At 41.3% G+C, this 22045-nt stretch overlaps 1 protein-coding gene across 1 annotated transcript in view; it reads left to right on the top strand.

Annotated features, from left to right (window-relative positions):
* cacng2a (calcium channel, voltage-dependent, gamma subunit 2a) overlaps positions 1 to 22045 on the top strand; it is a 72648-nt gene that overhangs the window by 43816 nt on the left and 6787 nt on the right. The window contains exon 2 of the mRNA XM_044181365.1: positions 2017 to 2100. Within this exon, the coding sequence (XP_044037300.1) occupies positions 2017 to 2100 (84 nt within the window). The remainder of the gene's footprint in view (positions 1 to 2016; positions 2101 to 22045) is intronic.

Genomic DNA, 22045 nt, shown 5'->3' on the forward strand with positions numbered 1-22045 from the left:
GCTTTATGCTACCACGCTAGTTAGCAGAGATCACCTTCCAGCTGATTGGAACGAGCCCAGTTCTAATCTCCAGTCTGCCGCTGAAAGAGGAGCTTTATGTCGTGTATCAGAGCATCAAGTTCCAAACTGTGCAGGTCCGTTAAACTCTGGAGGGCTTTTTCATGGCTCAGCAATTACTGAGGCCTAAACTGTGACACTCAAACTTGATGTATTCCTCCTCCCACTCCATCTTCCCTCTCTGTCCTTCAAAACCTCTCTGTTCCCTGCCCTGTATTTATCTCTTCTCCTCCTTGCCATTACATTGTCCTTCTCCCTGCTTTTCTCTGTCTCTATCTCTCCCTCTCTCTGGTCCTAATTGCCACAGAACCTGTTGATGAATATCGATAAGTGTTTTTTGATTATGGCCCAGAGCTGAGACATTGGGAGAAAGGAGTGGACACACACACACACACACACACACACACACACACACACACACACACTCCTACACATAGTTGGTACATTGGATTGTGTCCAACAAGGATTAATAGGTTTTTCATGCAGAGGTTCCCACACTCATCCTGACACATCACTAAAAAAATGTTTCCTGCGTCGAAACTCGGTAAGTGCGTTTCCATCCACCTGTTTTTAAGCAGATTTTAAATTTACACATAAAAAACCTGAGTGGAAACACCAACAAAACAAAAAGACGAAATATCGCAAAAACATTTTTACACTTTGCTGAGGTGGAAAAGTTCAACTAAATGCAACAAAGTGCAATGGAAACAGACTTAGTGAATAAATCATGACTTACATGAAGCATGTGACTTCGCTCCACACAGAGTGTGAGGAGGATGTAACCGTCCTCACATTAATGCATAAAACAAACAGAAATGTCAAATATTTATCATGTTTTCCTCATCGTTTTCCATCATTTGAGGTTTGACTGGAGCTCTTTTAATTACGTCATATAGTTGCGCCCTCTTCCTCTGCAGTGGTTTAATGGCTGTATTAGCTGCACCAACTGTTTATCACGTTGTATCAAACATATAATCACCTAATGGTAGTGGATGGAAATGCACATTAATTCTAATTTTCTCTTACTAATTTTCTGGAAATTTTGTTCCAGTTGGATGGAAACTTGACAAATGACATTGAAACAATCAAAACAAACGTTTCCCCCATCTAAACACATCCATCCTGAGCTGAGCCTCAGGATGGATGTGTTTTTCCAGGTGACACTCTCTTTAATGTCTGAGTGGTCATCACCGGGGGGTCCCTCTCTCTCCGCTGCACGTGGGCCGTTCACAAAGTAATAACTGCACCCCACTGTGCCCATCATGCCTTGCTGCCAAAACCTCCTCGGCAACACCTGGCACCATGGTAACCAACACCTGTTCACCTAATTAGAGGGACACTGGTGGGAGAGGAGATGAAGAAGTAATGAAACGCTAATCTGGTCCAATCAAACGTCCAGGCATTTGGCTCCTCGCTGCAGCAGCAGGCCGCCATAATGGCCACCTTATGCGCACCTCCCCTGCCACGCCACCTTGAGTGACCTCATCAATGCCAAAACTCCTCTGAGAGGCCACGAATAGAGGAGAGCAGACAGGAGGAAGTACGGGGGGAGAGGAGAGGGAAGCCGGCGGGCTGCTTCCTGGATGGACAGAGTAGCTGGACGCGAGGTGTCAGCCAAATGAACGAGCATTAAGAGATGTGGTTCCCTGTGCACAGCAGTTGGAGCGGCTCCAGGTCGCACCAGCTGCGCTGCTCTTGTTTACAAGCCGCCACCTGCTGCCGGAGATGCCTGGTGCTCAGGTCTGCTTTCTGAAGAGCATCTTCTGGTCTGTGTGAAAGCCATGACCAGGCACCAGACAAAAGGGTCCACTGATATGAAATGTTTTGACACAATCTTGGCTGACAATTAAAGAAACTGGAAAGTGTTTTGTGAGTTAATGAAAGGTAGATCGGCTATTTGTCTTGTTGGTGTCTTCTTGTATGATCTCTACTCAACTCTGTTTCTGTTTTTCCCAACAGGGAACTTCAAAGGGATGTGTAAACAGATAGACCACTTTCCTGAGGAAACAGATTACGAAGCGGACCCATCTGAGTACTTCTTACGTGAGTATCTTGTCTCCCTTTTTTCACACAGAGAAATCCTGTTTCCACGTTAGATTGATGGTCTTTTGCTGCTCAAGTGTTTGTCTTAGAAGTGACCACAAGGATAAATCACATCAGGCTTTTCTCCCCATGTTCTCTTGACATTTACTCAGAATATATTTAATATTCGTCCCACTTTGTGCTCCGTCTCAGACTGGAGTGCGGTGCCACTGTAACGGTAACTGCTCTTGGCCCGTGTGTCACTGCTGTCTCTGCCTGCTTTTAGCACGAGGCCGGCCAGGCTGAGCCCTGCCAAGCAGCTCGTCTGTTTTTACTGCTTGGCTGTGTGTAACATAACGTGCAGTGTTACAGTCGGCTGTGTACCCTGTAAACACAGCCCATTGATTTCTGTTCTCTTTCCCTTTGTGCAAGCAAGACAGAGATGCTTGTCGAACTCATTTGCCTGCTAATCCTAAAAATCACAACAATGACTCAAAGCTCATGATGCACTGTTAGTATCGTTAGCTCAATTCTGATTGGACAATAAATGTGTCTGAGATGTTATTTGTGAATTACAGACTCCTGTTTGTATCTCTCCACAGTCATGAAGTCACCGAGTTAAACAGCAACATTTTGTGCTAAAATTAAAAGTTGAAATCCAATATTGCTTTTAATATACTCAGGCCCTTTTCATTAACACTTTTCATTACTGGTTAGAATGAATGGTAATCTTCATTTGTTTATTTTGCTTTGGTTCTTGCTCTGCTACAGTGTAGCCAACTCATGCTGAAGACAGCGTTTCTATGGTCACTGTCACAGTGTAGCAACAGAAGCAAGCTAAAAATGTTTCTATGGTTACCGCTCTGCTCCGCTGTTGTGTAACTTACAGTAATACAGAAAGAGAATACAGAAAGCAGCCAATTATAAATATTCTCCTTACACTAACTTAAAATAGCTTTTTATGTACTTTTTTTGCACACACTAAATCAGTGAATCTACTTTTACTTTTGCCGATTTTGATTTAGTTTTAATTTTGGAAGGACAATAACTGAAATGTTGCATTTTTGCTGCTCTGGTCCAATCAGGAGGATTTTCTTTTCAGATTTGGATGTCTTCTTTGTTGTAAGGCAATCTGTTCAGATAGCTTTGATAAAGAAACTTTTTGGAGAGCATCGCTGCATTGGAAAACCATTGGTTGGTGGATTATATCCATATTGAAAAGTTTGCACAGTAATATTACTTCTACTTGATCTCCACGCCTGCTGATAGTCTATACCAAATTGTATATTTCATTATAATTAATGGGCAGTAAATTGATTACTTTTTTCAGTAGTGTAGTGTAAGGGATTACAATTTGAAATTCAGTCATTACATTACAGTTAATTATCCCAGCAACGCTCCATTACTTAAACAGTTTGTGGGGTCGGCTTGTTCGCTGTCTTACCAGGAGTTTTATGGCGAATTGTTATCAGCTTGGTCTGTGTTCAGTGGAGAGACTGCTGTCGAATGCGAAAGGGGAAATGAGACTCCCAGTAACTCCAAAGTTGTCTTAATTACACATCTTCGCTGTGAGGATGGGACTTCTGGAGAGCGACTGTGGTCAGTCACCGTAGCTAATGTTAAGCTGATGTAATTCAATATCTCCAAAACGTTGGCTGGCTGTTTGTTAAACCACTATGTCTTGTTTTCTATTTCCTCATGTGTTAAATACACAATATGTGGGTGTGGAGGCTTTGGAGTTGTTTAAGGGCTGAGTAACGCAATTAAGACAGTACTCCACAAATTTAGCGATGCACTTCTGTAGCTCTGTTACTCCCGATGGACAGTTTTTAAAAAATCGAAATCGATGCAGCAGAAACAGAGATCTCGTCTTTTTTATTCCATACATTCTTCCTCCTTGTCAAAACCTACATTACCCACAATGCAACTCGACCACCAGCAGTTCGCTCAGGAATTCTGTTATGCTAGTAGTGGCTGATATAGCCTCGATCCTCTTTAGGCAGAGATGAGGAGCGGGCTGCAGAGGTCTTCACACAGCTCCCTCTGGACACACAAAAAGCTTTATGCAGTAGAACTCCCCAACACCTGTAAACGGACTGTGATTCCCCTTTAATGTAACAAGTCATGTAACTAATTACTTTCTTGTGATTAATAAAGTCATGTAATTACTTTTGTGATTACGTAATGTGAAGTTGCGTGTGACTTGAAACGCTGATTATAAAATGTATTTCTTTGGTATATTTGATTAGTTGCTAGCTTTAGTACTTACACTGTCATGCCACATAAACACACCAATGTCTCGAGTCTCTGTTGACCCTGATGTGGTACACCGCCCCCCCGCCGCCCTGCTGCAGAAGTCAGAAAGTGTCCGTCTCCTCGTCTCCATCAGCGGGGACAGTAATTGAGGCCTCTCGGAGATCTGAGCATTGCGTGCCTTTGCCGGAGATTAAGCCCAGCCAATTAGGCTGTGTTTGACTTAGCGCTCTGAGCGGTTGTTCCCGTCCATATGTGCCAGAGAGAACGGTTATGATAACAGCTCTGGTAATGATTCTAACAAAGCCGGAGCCTTGGCAGATCACTCTTATAAAGAGGCGTCTCTCAGGCTGGAGATGACAGGGTCGCGGGGTAGAGGCCTCGCTCTGATCCTCGGACCACCGACGCCAGTTTGTGTGAGTGTGTGTTAACCTCTTCCCAGGCTGTGATTGGAGGAGAAGGCCGCAGTGCTCCCAGTGGCTTGCCAATTAGGACACTCACATCCATAAATATTTCAGCCTCCTTCTTATATAGGTCAGGCCTCTCTCGATCGCTGTCTCTCACACTCTGCCTCTCTTCACCCTCACACCCGTAATATTTCATGTCAGGAGTTGTACAGTACCGATTGTCATCTCTCTGGCTTGAAAGAGAGCCTTGATGATTCAGAGCATTAAGCTGGGTTTTTTTGGGTGCATGAAGAGGTCGTAGAGGACACAGCATCTTGGTGGGTGTCTCCATATTAAACCCCAGTGATGTATTTCTATATCTGCCCATTTTCATTTCATGGACACACACCTGGTATTTCCATAATGAGGCATTTGACGGCGCTTCTGGGTGGCCAAAGACGGAGAAAGGCTGCCTCTGCTCTCACATGCAGGAGAGGGAGAGGGGGTATAGTTATGCAACACAAATGATGTCACTTCAGGTGAAGGCCGGGCGGAAGTGACATCACCAGGGAGCTCGCCGGTCCAAAATCAAGGGGACACACCGGTGATGTCATCAAACAGCGTAGCGAGGAGGAGGGAGATATTTGGTGCTGTGGTTGCTGAGCGGAAAAACAGACAAAACTGACTATATTCTGCTAAACATGCACCCCCGCTTCTCACACAAACACACACTCTGATCTGCTGTCCTTATTCTGACATCCACACACACACACACACACACACACACACACACACACACAGACACAAACACACCACATATCAGTAGCTTCTGTGTGTGTGTGTGTGTGTGTGTGTTTGTGTGTGTGTGTGTGTGTGTGTGTGTGTGTTCTGCGAGTCCTCAGCTCTCCCAATAGCAAAGCAGTTTGCACATCCACACGGGGTTATATAAGCCAGCTGAGGCACACTAAAGCGCCAGTGGGTTTTTAGATCATGCCATGTCGGAGCTCCCATCATCCACTGCTCTGCTGGGCGCTAAGCAGCTGAGAGAGAAGAAAGGGGAAGAAAACGCCCAGTTATGCAACCTACTAATACTAAACTGAAATACATCAATTCACTGTAATATAGAGAGGAAGATGATGTGAGGGGAGGAGGGTGTGTGTGGTGGAGGAAATTCACTGTTAGTCAGAAGGGCCATTTTTTTCCTCATGAAACTACTTTTAGGAGTATTTTGCTTCTTTCTGGATACCAATGTTTTGACAATTATTGTCACCATAATCAGTCTGCTGAAAAATAATCAGAAACTATTTTGATAATCTATTAAGTCATTTTTCAAGTCATTTTTCTGGTTCCAGCTGCTTTTCTCTGACTTATGTGAGAATAAATTAAATATCTTAAGGTTTAGGACTGTTGGTCAGACAAAATTTGATAAATTCACCTTGTGCTGACCAAACAATTAATGGAGAAAATAATCCATGATCCAAAGAAGATTAATTTATATAGAAAAATTGTCAGTTACAGCCCTAAGACATTATGTTCTGTAAAATAAACCAAGCCTGCAATTTATGCTTATTTTCCTCATAGATTAATCTGCCAACTATTTTTTCAATTAATGGATTGATTGTTTAGTCTATGAAATGTTAAGCAGTAGTGAAAAAATGCCCGAGACCGAGATGTCATCTTCAAATTTATTGTTTTGTTTGACCAACAGTCCAAATCCCAAACATATTCAGTTTAAAACAGAGAAAAGCAGAAAATCCTCACATTTGAAAGGCAGGAACCAGAGAATATTTGGCATTTTGAAACTATTTTTGCTTGAAAAATGACGATTAATTGATTATCAAAATAGTTGCCAATAATTTTTCTGTTGATCGACTTATCGATTAGTTGTTTCAGTCCTAAAATAAAAACTGTGTGCAGAACCTCTGCCGGGTCTTACAGAGTACAATAATCCCATTTTCTGTTCTCTAACTCCAGCCTCTCCATCTTCCATCGTTTCGCTGCTGATTCATTTAACGCTACTTGTTGTTTTGTGGTTTTTATTAAAGCTCGTGGCTCCTGGCCACAACACTTTTTACTGCTTCAGGCTGCATATTTACTTGTTTTCAGATCACAAAACGCTTTGTTTTTCTCACCCAGCAGCCCACTGGAAAGAGTCCCCCAATCATGCAGTGTGTCCCAGTTCCATACTATAGACTGATACTGTAAAGAATGCACTATATTGTGATGTTGATACTGCCCGGTTTTGGTAGTAAATATTCAAGAAAGTGATGTTCTGTGTTATTTTGAACAGGAAAAGATTTGGTTTTCTTGCCCACAAATGTACTATTTGCATGTTCTAAACATACAGGTTTAAAAACATAAAAAGTAGTGAGTAATATATGTATTTCTAATGACTTTTTAGTTTATTTTGCATTTTTTGTGCAGTTGCCAGAGCTGTTGTACCACTGTCCAACATTTTTTTACTTTTTGAGTTGCTCTTTTATTTTTATTTAGTTGCCGTATTGAAAGATTAATCCCACATTCAAGTTTGTTTACTTCATAATTTTCCTGTGTGACTGTACTGCAGACTCAAACACAGTCTGAATAAGTATATAGTATGGAATTAGGGCACAGCATTTACAGTGGCCCACAGGCAAGTAGTTTCAGCATGTGAACAAGTCAAAAGTCAATGAAAAAAACTGAAGTATCGGGGCCATTTTTACCCCCTCAATTAACTTTCGTCTGAACTTTCCCGGGTATTTTTGCCCCAAGCCAGCGTTAATCTCTGCCTCTGGTGTTTGCACGTGTTCATCGGAGAGTATTCGCTGGCAGTGATGACAGAAGGGCAGGCCTGTCACAGCCTGTGTCACCCTGGGCCTCGCGACAGACTGGACGCTGGCCTGAACTGGCTTTGGTGTCGCCCGATAAAATCAATGGGTCTGGGGCAGGACATGCAGGGGGCTTGTAGGGCAGAGAAGGGGGCGGCAACAACACTGACTTTGTCGACCAGTGCAGAGTCTCTAGTACCAGTTTGTATAAAAGAGTGTGTGTGTGGAGAGAGGAGGCCCTCACCAGAGGGCTTTAATGTGATCACGTGACCTGAGATGGGTTTGTCAGAGGGGTAGATAATGTGTTAATACAAGGCAAAGAAGTTAACATGCAGCTTGTGTTTGCTGTAGCAGGTGTCCCAGCCGGTCGCAGTGACATTGAGCGTCCTGTACTTCTAGCAGTATCCAAGGCGACAAATAAGGAGCCCATCGACTGATACATAAAACACACAGCACACAGACATGGGCCAATAAATTAAAAGCCAATCATTTTTGTCCTGGTTGACCGAGTGAGTGCTAGCACTCTAACTTTATATCTTATTAACGGGGAATATAGAGACAGCACAGCTTGTAAAACACAGAGGTGAGAGTGTGTGTCCTCATATTAAAGCTAGATTATAACATACAGGACGAGCCGCAGTGTTCGGCTGTCACTGGGGCATCATCAATAGATGGCTGCACCCTCTCAGATCAGTTTCACATGCACGCATTTATTCATCAGTTGTGAGCTGTAACAGCCTGAAAATTCCCACCGCTGTGAGAGAAAACAGCAAATTATATCCTTTTTATCTCCGAGTATAAAGCAGTTTCGATTGTTTGTGGCCTTTATGTGCAATACATATCAAAATAAGAACAGTTTTAGTGTTGCGAGCCAGAAGGAAAGCTGATCCACATGCAATCAAAAGCAAAATGACCTCCAGCGTCTACAACGTAAAGAATAAACAACTGGTGTACACAATGTGTAGCTCAGGTCTGTATGAGATACATCATGGAAAGGTGCTTTGTGTGCATATTTCTAGGTCTCAGGCTGTAAAATAAAGCCTCACATTGACATCATATTTAGGGGAAAGTAAAAAATAAATTGAGTTTTTGAGCACTAGCGCCATGGAGCAATGTTTTTATGAGAGGGTCCTGTTTTGTTTGTATCGAGTACGTGGGCGCCACCATTCACATCCTGCTTTTGGTTTCACGCTGTTCGGCTGATTGTCAGTTGGTGGCTGTAACAAATATACCAATACGGCAACAAAGGGAGTGAAGAAGAAGACTGTTAGCTAGCAGACATGGATGTAAACAATGCAGGATTCAAATTATTCAAAAAAATTTGCTTTTCAAATGTTTTATGGGGAAGGAAATGCATTCAACACGTTTGTGAGACCTCAAGGATGCACACAATGTGTTACTGTAAGAAACACTGAATGGAAACAGAAACTTTCTTTGTTTACTGTCCACTGCCAATATGAAATATGACTTTTCTCAACAACTTTCCCTGTCTCACCCTGTGTTAAAAACCCACCTAAAATAATTTTCAACAACGTCCCTGGTTCACGTCTGGCCAGAGATCTTTGTTGCATGTAATTTCCAAACTCTCTCTCTCCCCTCATTTCCTGTCATCTCTCTACTGTCGCTGTCCGGTGAAGCCATAAACTGGGTGCAGTATCTACGCTTTGCATTTAAAATGCATGCTCTGGTTTATCAAATCAAGTGTTCCTAATCGGAGGTAAACAGTTGAACCAGTCACGAGTAGTTTTCTCGAGGGCTGGACAGTAACTAGAAAATTGTTTCGTTTTAGATTTGTTTGTTTATTTTCCCAGATAACAAAGCACAAAAAACATAATACATTAAAAAGGACGGTGCTGGTGAGATTAAAGAAACCCTAAAACATAAAAACATCTCACCAAAAAAGAAATCAGTGACAACTGAACTGCAAGTAACAGTCAAACAATTACATTAGATACATTGTTGTGTATGAAGAATATTGGTAAGTGTCTCTCATGTAAGTGTATTGTAGCACAATTTTCATATTCAGAAATTCCCATGTAAATAAATTATTAAAATGAATGATTAAATGTAACCATTTTGTCACAGTGGGCGGTGTTTTAGACATCCATTTTAGAATGGATGCCTTGCACCCTGTTACGACTTGTAGCCGGTCCCCAGAAAACAGGAACCTGCGGTCAAGGCGATGCATTTGCAGGTTGCTGGTTCTAGCCGCAACTTATTTAACACAGATTTCCACTGAAGAGGACACACTGCTTTCATGTGAAAAAGAACTTTTGAATAAATATTTGTGATCTCAGTGTTGAGCAGAATAATCTTTATCTGTTCACCATACTCGTGCAGCCCTTATATTAGTGTAACCAAAGATAAAACCTGTGTGCCGTTTACTTCCCCGCTGATGTGTGATGCTAAGCTCTGGCGTGGAGCTGTCACGCCTGAACGTCGGGGCGTGACAGCTCCACGCCAGAGCAGATATCTGCGGGGACATCAGCAGTGGAGTGGAGGGTAATTACAGTAATTGAAATGTGTTCTGTGGAGGGAACTTTAATTGTCTGAGCGGGCCTGTCATGTGAAGTGATTTCAGTGTGAGGGAGCTCTTTTACTGTGTTCCACTGACCCGTCTGTGTGTGTGTGTGTGTGTGTGTGTGTGTGTGTGATGTTATGTTAATATGACAGAGCAGTATTCAGTGGGAGGACTACTGGGCTGAGCCGGTATCATGCATGTACATCTTTACATTTTCAGGCCTTTGTTTGTTTGTGTGTATAGTGTGTGTATAGTGTGTGTGAAGTGTGTGTTGATTTCAGATCCTTAGTCTCCAAATCTTAAACAGTCTCTTGTGATAAATACAGACACTAAAACTGAGAGATTTATCATTTGTAAGGAGAAAGTTTGAGTCATATTTCTCTTCGATTTTTGTTTGTTTGAGGGAATCCTGCAGCTTCCACAAATATTGTTCTTGCCTGTGCACTAAACATTATGATGTATCCCAAACCTTTATCATACGAACACTAACAGGATAGGTGCAAATTGTTCCTACAACAATACTCACATTCCCATACGTATATTGAAAGAGTTTTTGTTCGCTGTGATAGTTCCTCCTATTCTTACTGGCCACAGAGTAATGGGGGCCGAAGTCCAGAGTCCTTATTAAAATGACTTCTAATGTTTAACAGAAGCGAGTTTGAGGCTTCAGCAGTCTGAGTTGGACAAATCAAGTGGGTATGTTGCCGTCTTTTAAGTATGAAATTCTTTGTGTTACTGTCCCTCTGCTGAGACTCTGCAAGCAAACACTCTCCGTCGAAGGCTTTTCATGGCCTTTACGTTCTGTGATGCGTTTGTTCATTTTTCATGATCACATATCACTTCAGGATAAAGTTTACTAACAAAATCTGCGCTGAATTTAGGCTGGCTTTAGGTTTTTAGTGGTAGGATTTGGATGTTTTTAAGGGAACTCTGGACATGAAATTGCCTTGAATTTTGAACGTTTTGAGTGGATTGGCTCAATCAGAATTATTGGCACTTGCAGAGACATTACTGACATTGACAGCCACAAGCTTTTGCAGATAAACAACACCATATAGTAGCTGGACTCTCACTCTCAACTGAGATTGCAACAAACGATTATTTACATCATCAATTAATCTGTCGATTCTTTTCTCCATTGATCGTTTAGTTCATAAAATGTGAAAATAGTAAATAAAATGGCGATCCCAGTTTCCCACAGTCCAAGGTGACGTCTTCACATCGCTTGTTTTGTCCGTCCAACAATACAAAACCCAAAGATACTAAATTTACTGTCATAGAGGACTAAGAACTTAGAAGACTAAGTCGGAACTAGTTAATTTCTGCCACTTTTGTCGTTTCAGCTCTGTTTTCAACACTAAATGGCTGAACAGTTGAAGTTCAGTTATTATCACAATACTGTACTGAGTTTTACTATATAAATCTTTTGATTGTTTTCTAGTTTTTCTCTGTCACTTGGAGTACAGGTGGTTTTTATGAACATTTTAAGTAGATTAGTAGACAGCCATTGGAAATGTGTAAATACAAACAATGGGACACAAAATAACTCATTAATGAATTCCCAGAGGTGTCTTAAACGTCACATCTGAACATCTCAGCTCTCACTCTTGTTCTAGTTTATAAATGCCAGCGAGTGAGACTCGCGTTTATTTTCTAATCAATTCAAGTCAAATTTCATTCTGCCTGCGAGGTGTGTTGTCACGACACATAAGCTTTTAGATGCAGGCTGAAAGCTGCGTAAGCATTCTTGCAAATTTTGAATTTAGCCACCAAAGCTAATTTCCTTTGTTTATGCACATTGTTTCACACTGTGTATTTTAACACACTCTGTAGCCACTCCTGTTTTGAGATGTTTTGTGGATGTTTGATGCCAGGGTTGATGGGGGGAGGACGGGAGGGGGGAGAGTTGGGGTTTGAGGGGCAATAAGCCTCTTGCTCAGGACGAGGACGATGCAAGGGCTCAGTATTGAGGAAGAGGAGGAGGAGGAGGTGTGGAGGGGATTAATAAGCGTTTGTAGTATTAAATCAATGTGCCTGGGAGCTGAGGCACCTGATTAGCATGACCCTGTCCTGCACATCAGCACATTCTGGGCTGGGGGGAGGCTGATTAAGAGCCAATGCTAATTTCCTCTCAACCCTGTCAATGAAAGAGAGAGAGAGAGAAAGTAAGAAAGACAGAGAGAGAGAGAGAGAAAGTAAGAGAGAGAGAGAGAAAGTAAGAGAGAGAGAGAGAGAGAAAGGATGGAAGGTATAAAGAGGAACATGTGTATGTTTATTCACATGTACCGTACATGTGTGTACTATTTGTGCTTACTTGTTTATGCGTTTCATTGATGCCAGTTGAGGCACAAGCTATAGTGATCTAACAGAGAGCAAAGATCTACGCAGCCTGGGAGGTGTTATGGAAAAAAACACAAATTTATTTTGTGCTCTCGGTTTTGCCTATCTTATCACCTTCATGCCATTACTCTTGTCTTACGTGTACCCTTCACGATCGATCTGATTTAATACAGTTTGATTTGGATTTTGGACTGAGATGTGTGGATAAACTTCGGGTTTTGGCTGTTCAACACAACGTTGTGTTATCTTTGAGATCCCTTAAACGTATTTTACAGGATAACCGACCGTTTGGCGCTAAAAACTTGGATGATACTGCGGTTTCATTCAGGGTTCTGGAGAGCTTCATAAATGTCTTCTTCAAACTTCCAGCTGAAGAGGGGAAGAGACAAAATATATAATATGATATTAAATCGAGAGCACAAATGAATTTATTGGGATTTTTTTCTCCATGACACCTTCCGGGCTCACAAGACACAGATGACCTGTGAGCTTGTGTGAGTCTTTTAATTTATCACCTAAAATACATGAAATAATACAGTGCCTATAAAAAGCAAATAGTATGGAAGTTTTCCCATTTTATTTTTTTACAACACCGAATTTAAGGCTGACTTAATGTGGCTTTTTTGACACTGATCAACAGAAAAATATCCTTAAATGTCAAAGTGAAAACAGATCTCTACAAAGTGATCTAAATGAATTAGACAATACAATGTACAAAATACTTCTTTGCATAAGTATTCATCCCCTTTAAAAGGACACAACTAAATCATCACTGGTGCAGCCAATTGGTTTTAGAAGTCACATAATTAGTTACATGTAAATTTTTTGTGATTTTGTCCCCAGAAATGCAGCCAGAAGAAGCAGCTTTGGAAGTTTAGGTGAACCATAACTTAGATTTGACTCTGTACTTCAAAATAAATATTAAATGCAGGAACTTTTCTATAACTCTGGTTTAGTGGACCAACTCCCTTGCTCCCTTGTGTGCTTGTTTCCTGGTGCTCTGCCAGTCAGTGTAAGTCTCAGTTGCAGTGCACGAAACATCCTCGCTACAGATTATTTAACATTTGGACTCAGGTTGAATGAGTGAAGCCACATGACACTGAGGAGGACTAGCTGCTGTAGGAACCCAGCCATGGGCCTGCATGCGTGTTGAGTCTCATTAAGTTATTTGTCAGCCAGCGCTGAAGAGTGCCAGCGCTCGGACACCAGCCTGAGCTGCAGCCGTGCCAATCAATACGGTACACACAGTATCCGCTCTCACCCTGTGTCTCTGAGCAGGTTGGCATGCATGCTGGCAGGACGACAGGGCCGGGCAGGGCTAACCAGCCTCCATCACTCATTTCTACAGCTCCTGCCCCGCAGCAGCCACCAACGGGCCAGGCAGAGCGAGACACAACGCTGTCGGGCTGTGCAGACCTGGAGAAAAGACGAAAAGCAGCCAGTGTTACTTGTCAACAGTTAGATCGATAAAACGTTCATGTAGCCTACTGTGTGTCTGTTCAATATGAAGCTACCAACAGCAGCTGCTGAGCTTCGCTTAGAATAAAGCCTGGAAACAGGGGGAAACAGCTAGCCTGGCTCTGTCCAAAGGTGGCAAAATCTATCTACCAGCACCTCTAAAGCTCATTAATTAACAGGCTATAAATTGTTTGTTTAATCCAACCAAACGTAGAAAAGGTTTCAGTCGTAGTCATCTGGACACTGTTTTCAGAATCAAGACGTTTCGGCTCCCATCTGGAAGTGAAAAATGTCTCAATTGTGAAAAATGGTCTGAGAACTCTGGGGACTACACCGTCTAATCCAACCAAAGTGTATAAATGACAAGTTGTGTTTTTACAGGAGGCTAGCTTTCCCCCCTGTTTCCAGTCTGAGCTAACCAGCTGCTGGATGTAGCTTCATATTTACTGTATAGACATGAAAGTATCAATCTTCTCATCTAACTATTACCAAGAAAGCAAATAAGCATATTTCCCAAAAGGTTGAACTATTCCTTTAACATATGAGTCATTACTCATTTCAAAAGTAATCTCTTCACTGTATTGTGATAATTTACTTTTCCATTCTCCCATCCCTTCGTTCTTACTTTCCAAACTCTGGGTAACTCAGTCGCCTCGCCTCTTCCTTCATATGAAGGATCAGAGAAACCAAATAGTAGATGAGATTTCCTCCATCTGGGGAAAGTAAACTTGTGTGCCAATTCTCATTTCGTCTACTGACAGGAAAACAACCAGTGATTGTGGTGGTAAATAGAAAAGTGCCAATCATCACGAGGCAAACAGCCACCAACCAGTATAAATAGAAATCAGTTAGAGTTTGAGAAAAGCTGTAATTTTGTTTTTTCCTTGCCTTCGAAGATTCTGTCTCATTTGAATAGAACTTACAGCAGTTTGGTGCAACTTCCTATTATTTATACTACCAAATGTACCTCATTGGGATTTTTAGTCAAGATGCAAATGTAGGTACTGTAAAGTAGAAAAGTAAAAAGCTGTGCAAACTGAGTCAGAGCTAACTGATTTGCTAACCCCCATCCCCCTTAGTTACTGCCCGTCAGGCTTTCCATTCTTGCATATATGCAGTTTACAATGATAAGAGTGGCAGATCTATCATTGAAATTCACAGTCATTTTTGAAACGAGGCTTCTCATTTTGCCAGCTGAAATGACAACTGTTGCTTGCAGATATTTTATTTTCATCAGCTTTAGCTAGCTAGCGTCAGCTAATGCTAACGTAACCCTTGAATAGTTTGGATGTTTCCTATAGAAGAACATACTTAGACAGTGGTTAGATTTATGCTTTAGTTTTTTCAAACTGTAGTTGTATGTTGGATTTGAGAATGCGGAATAATCGATCAATTGGCAAACACTATCCAAAGGAGAGTAAACTAAACACAGAGCCGCTAACATTAATCTAAACTCTGATATAGTGGCATCTTGTCCTGAACAGGTTTTTTTGCCTTTGGAAGTAACGCAAGGTTACTACTGTAGGTAGTAAGCTAATTAGCTCGTTTAATCCATTCCTTACACGTTTGCTCTTGATTTTTGGTTTTGGTTTTTTCACTTTTATTAGAGCCCCATACACACACACAGTTTCAGCATGTGGAGAAATCCAAAGCTTGACAGAGCTGCTGTGTCTAGTTACAGATGCCAAGAAGTGATTGGACGATCGCTGTTCGGGAGAGGGGTTTAGCGAATTAGCGAATCAATTATGATGAAAATGATTCGCTGTACTTTCATTCAAAATGAATGACCAGAAAACATGTTAAAACACAGTGTAATGTGTGACCAGCCATTATTGCCAAAGGCAGAGTGCAGATCTGGTGTTCAGCCCCAGAAACACTCCTTAACTGGGTGTCACATGAATGTGGGTGTCGTGGGGGAAGAAACAGAAGATGCGCCACTCTCTGTGATCGTGACCTCCACCCAAATCAAAACTGCGACCTCAGTACTAATCACAGGGCTCTCTAGAGCATCCTTTCATGTGGGCCGAGGCGAGGGCTTCAGAAACACAAGACGCTGCGAAGGTCGCCGCTGTCATTGGCTATTAGCACGGAGGTCAAAGCTTTCATTTGGATGGGGTCGTTGTTTTCCAGCAGCCGGAGATTGACAGCGTTTTACCACACAGGAGAGTCGCCACGGTTTTTCCCCAGGACTGTAGCAACACAGCAGCCCTCTGTCAGAATAATGTCACCCTGGCTGAGATAATCGCCATTCACCAGCCCTCCTCTACACGCTGTCAAGTTGCAACATATGTACAGTTAATGAGTATCACAGTTGATGATATGATGGCGATGGTAATTCAGTCTTTTTCCAGATGTATAGAAATAATCACAACTACAAGACTAAAGTTGGACCATAAATAAAGTTTTGAAAAGGGTCTTTTATCCCTCAGTTGGCACAGTTATTTATATAAAATAGTTAAAAGTATCACTTATAAATGTATCACATGTATAAAAACATGAAATTATACATTTGATCATTTTGTTCCAGGACGTTAGCCATCCCAGCAGCCCTCTGTCAGAATAATGTCATCCTTGAGATATTCGCCATTCGTCAAGTATCACAGTTGCTTTTCTTCAGTTTGAGTCTTCTACCAAATGCATACAAATTATTACCTTTTGATTGGCATTATCTTTCATTTATTTCAGCATTTAAGTCGTCATGGGCGGCTAAAACAAGTAAAATGAACAAAAAAAATCCCATTTCACTGCAGGTTTTTGTGAGGTTTTGCGTATGTCTGATCAGAAAAAAACCCCAACATGTCAGAGGTGGCTGACATTACTAGCCAATAGCTAATGTTTAATAGCAGGTCAACATCAGCTCCATATACCAACATATTAATATATTTGTCTCATCCTGTGCAGGACTGTTAAACATGGTGTATCATGGACCTGTCCTTCTTTTCTGCACTAACCCATCAACAGCAGAGTCTAGTCCCTGTCTATCTGTCAGCCTGTCAGTCTCTCTGCCTGCCTCCCCCTGGGGTGCTGCTGTGCTTAAACATCCCTCCAGGCAGGATCCAAAACTCTGACAGGGGCTCAGCCGATCCTTAAAAGATGGAAAGTGGAGATGTGAAACCTCCAGAATGTGGTGAGAAATAGGTGGCCTCTTTGATAGAAGCAGCCTCACTGCCTTGGGGCATAGTTATTGTCCCGTCTTCCTCCAACAATTCCCATCGTTGGCCCTCACTGTAGGCAGCAAGCTGCTCAGACACAGCTGTCTGAGCTTCATACGTACGCTATGTGAACACTGACACACTCAGTATTATGCAGGAGAGTGCATCTTGACATGAAAAATCTGCAGGGACTTCAGCCTTTTCTTCCGAGGTAGCGCGTGGTCAGCCAAACCCAGGGGCAGAAAACTGGAGCCCGATCCCAGGGAAGGCACAGTGCATGCTGGGAGGTCACTGTGAAGGTCACTGCACTTTTCAGTATGCCACTAAACATGGATGTTAATACAGAGAATGCATAGGACTGGAGACGCACTGCAGGCCAGCCGATCCTCGAAGCCATGCAAACGAGTTGGATCCTTTTGCCCTGGAAAGCTCCAACATCTCAAGCCCTGCATTGCTTTCAAGATTTCTCAGAAGCTCTCCAAACCTGAGGCACTTGTTCTGTAGAGACCAGCTGTCATACAGAGCTCTTATATCTTTGGATATAATGAGGTTTGAAGAAGGGTTCCAATAATATGGACTTTTCAAGGCGGATACTGTTATGATACTTGATATTATTGTGCTTAAGGTGCCAGGAGTCAACATTTAAAGGGTGACCACCTTTTACTGAAAATTGCTCCGTGTTTCCACAGACATTTATTCTTATTGGGAGGAAAAGTTTCTAAAACAGCATTTAGACTATAATGGGACACTCTAATGAACGTAACTTAGTGTTAACAGGGAAATTCAACTCTGGCAAAATAAAAAAATTTCAGGAAATGAGGGAGAAAGACACAAACAAAGGTCTCCAGCCGGACTCAAACCCGGGAATGTTGCGGTTCATGGTCAGCGTCTCGACCGCTAAGCTACAGGGTTGCCTCTGGCAAAACAAGCAGCACAAGGCTCTAAAGCTTTCCAAAAGAACTTAAAGTTTACATAAATCATTCCGTAAACAGAAAGTAGCTATTTTTGCTAACTGCATAGGGATCAGTTCCTGGGCCACCAGCTGGTTAGCCAACTAGCAAATAGCATTAGTAATAACAATCATTACATTAATTATTGTTTCATGTATAGCATAATTCTCTTTCAACCGAGAAAAGCTTTGCTTGCTTTGTAGTTATTTCTGTTGCCTCTGTCTTTACATCCAGTTGATTTTGGGAAGGTGAAGCTACGGAAGCAAATGACGGCCAAGATTTTAATCTTATAAGTCCGATCGATTCCCTTAAGGCTTAAATCCGTATCCTTGGTATCCCAGATGTTCAGGTCTGAATTTCATATCTTGAATTATACTGTCTGAATTTGAGCAACCAGTTTTTTTTGTTGTTGTTTTTTTTTTGTGACATGAATTTTTAGATCTGAATTAAGAAATATTGAATTTGAGCAATTTGAATATAGTTTTTGAATATACTGGAAGTAAAGTTTTTGAAATTGCACAACTTGATTGATACTGAAATGTTCAAGGAGCAGAATTCAGACCACATCAATTCAGACAGATGGTTTTCAAAGTAAAATATTTCAGTGCTATAAACTTTATGTATTCAGTAGTGATTCAGTTTCACAGTTAGGTATTCAGTTGCTTATACGCTTCAAATCTTAATGGCCGTTTGCTTCTATATGAAGCCACAAATATTTTACACAAAGTATTCTAGTGCATGAGGCTGTGGACGATTGTACAGACTTTGCTTTAGGAACTAAAACAGGCAGCTGTTAGTTTGGACCAAAATTGAACATGTTCCCAATGATAAGTTCTGGCTAAATGAAGACCACAATGAGATCAGATTTAGTAAATTAAACGATGCCCATGAATGTCAGCTGCTTGGTGAAATAAAAAGGCAAAATCGCCTCATTGTAAGCAGGTTCATACAGCTGAAATTAGACATGTTTATACTTACTAAAGCCTTTTTTCTCTCTACATTTGCCTGCAACGGAGCTTCTCTGAGGTTTCTTAAACTTTTGTGTCACCTTGAGATCCCGCACAATTAAACAGCTCCACCGTCAACAATCAATACATTTGGCTGGCCCTCTATCCCTCTTTTGTCTCTGGAAATGAAGCTGATGGATGAAAAAGAGCCCCGGTGCCCTCTCCCAGGTAATGTGCTGTGAATGGCCGTGTCAATATCTTCAGGGTTAACAGGATAGAGGGATGGAGGCATGAGACGGGGGGAATTTAGGAAGAGTGATGCATTTAGAGCGGGACACAGGAGCAGGGTCAACTCTCAGGACAACTTAATATTTAATCAACCTACCTCACCGGTAACCCAAAACCTCACAATCCCCTCTGGTCGCGCAAGGAGACAAGTGGGAGAGGGGGGAGAAACGGAGAAAGACGGCGGGAGGGCCAGACGACACTTTATCTTTCAAATGGTCTTGTGCTTTGACTGAGTACAAATTAAGTGAGAGAGAGAGATGGAAAAGAGAGAAAGAAAAGATGAGGCGGGGGACGTTTGCTGGGTGACAAATACGGCAAGATGGCTGTGTGCAGTAGACAGAGACAGACAGATGAAAGAAAAATGGAAGATGGTGAATAGTGGCATTAAAGTCTTCTTCATCATACAGATTGGAGCGCAGTCGCCGGGCTGTTTCAGGCAAGGTTAAAGAAAGTGATAAGCACATCATGATGTTGAATGATGACATGATGAACGATGGTGGGACAGGGAGCAGAGACATTACAGTGTCGGGTCAAAAACACATTCATAAAGGTGCTCGCTAGTGATGCACAGCATTCTTAAACTCCGGCTTAACAGCTTCAGTCATTTCCATCCTGTTATTATAAAACAGCATCAGTCTTGTTTTGATTGAGTTGAGTTTAAAGGTTTTATACACAAAAACACACAAATGTGAAGATAAAATAGGTCATTTGTATATTAATAATTACAATATTTCTTCACTCCTGTCCTTTAACCACATTACAGGTAATTTAAATAGTAATCCTTAAAAAAAAAAGTCTCAAGCCACACAAGTATGCAGGACCACAAGTGTCATGGTAATAGTTATAAAGCATTCAATTAATTGATATCTAATCGAACATAAAAACAGGAATTGATAAAAGATTTCACAAATAAATTCATTAATCCATTAATAAATAGGTCAAATTATAACTCAATAAATAAGTCATTTAACAATAGAATAATAATACCTAAATAAATCATGGAAATTCAAAATCAATTTGAAAATGCAGTTTTAAAAGAGAAATAAATTTACGTGACACTTTGGGCCTTGAGTTCATGATCAGCAGACATCGTCAGTTAGACGAATGTTATTTAAACATAACCAGCCTGCATTTACGAGCCACAACACGAGGGGGGCGCTTCAGGTGAAGACTGATTTGCGCTGTTTTACCAGCACAAAGTGTCACGTAAATGCTAAATGAAAAAGAAAAAGGAAAAGCAGTGGATGGACAGTTTTTTTATTGATGGATTAATATATTCATTTGTAAATTCTTTTCCCTTCCATGCACAAGTGGCGCCTACAGCCTGCTTTGTTTATTATACCCCACATCATATGGATTATTTATTTCTAATGACCCTTACCAGTGTTTGGGCTAAAAGTATAATGTTTGTTGGCCATGGGGTCATTAGAAACAAATCAATTTATCCATTTGGGTCCATTAAAGTGCTCACCAAATGTCATGGCAACCTGCCCATTAGAAAATGAAATATCTTGTGTGCGATCCTCTGGGAATCATGACTGTGCTTGGTAAATTACATGCCAATCTGCCCATTAGATTTTCATATTTCCTGTATACAAAAGTTTTGACCTGACGGTGGCACAAGCAGAAAGGTCAGGGGGTCACCAAAATCATCATTATTCTGCCTCTCTATGAAATTTCAAATGTTGTAGACCAAATGTTGGACAAAATGTCACTGTCCTTAAGACCATTTCACATCATGCCCAAAAGCAAATGTGTAATCTGAAATCCAAATGGGTGCAATTTTCACACACAGGAACCTTTCACACAGAGGCTGTGTATACAGTATATGAACATACTGTGCCTCCTCCTGTGCTCTGTTAGTGGGAGGAGGATCTCTGTAGCCTTCATATATGTCTATTTTTCCTTCCCTGCTGCCTTAATGCTACAAATGCCTCTGAAACAGCATTTAGATCATCATGGAAAAATTTTCCACTGAACGACACGTGATCAAGAAGTCACAAAAGAATCTTTTCAGAATCGTGTCATTTCAAATGGTATGTTGAACCATTAAAGTCCCGTCCACTCAAAAATCTGTTTTTCTTATTGTTCCTTCACGTGTTTGAGAATGATGTATGTGCAGAGTTTGACACTAGAAGGCTTTTCACATTGATTCGTTGAAGGGGGACAGAATTTTTAACAAGTTAATTTAACTTTTTTGTGGATAAAACATATCAGACACAAATTATTATTATTAAAGAGGGGGTCTTTAAACAGTAAATACCATAACTTCAATGGATGATACTACCTAGCGGATATCTGACTTTTCTTGAAAAGCCAATATTGACAAACCACTGCCTCTTCATTTCATTTTCATATTTCATATTACAACATGGTTGCAGCAGGCTATATTTAAAAGGGGATGTTATAGACAACAGAGATATTATTAAAGTGCTTGGGTTAAAGCATGAACCTCAAAGCTTGACCAAACCACCAAGTCATTTAACAATTTGTTGATGTGATGAATGATTAACGGACAAAGCGCCTTACAGTTTGCCTCTCATTCACACACTGATGGAGGCGGAGGTGTCATGCAAGGCGCTGGCCTTCCCATCGGAAACCATTTGGGGTTCATTGTCTTGCCCAAGGAAACTTTGACATGTGGACAGGAGGAGCCGGGGATTAAACCACTAACCCTGTGATTAGGAAAAAATGTTATTTAGTATCAAACTTTTCATAATTTGCAATGTGAATCAGCTTTGTACGTTGCTAGATATTGTGTTTAGGTAGGGTATGATAAGATGGGCTCAGCCAATCAGTGCAGTGGATCATGAGTTAAGCTGTTTCAGTAGATTTGGATGTGGAGCTCTGGAAACCTAACAACT

Source organism: Siniperca chuatsi, linkage group LG21 (genome assembly GCF_020085105.1).
Source record: "Siniperca chuatsi isolate FFG_IHB_CAS linkage group LG21, ASM2008510v1, whole genome shotgun sequence".
Classification (NCBI taxonomy): domain Eukaryota; kingdom Metazoa; phylum Chordata; class Actinopteri; order Centrarchiformes; family Sinipercidae; genus Siniperca; species Siniperca chuatsi.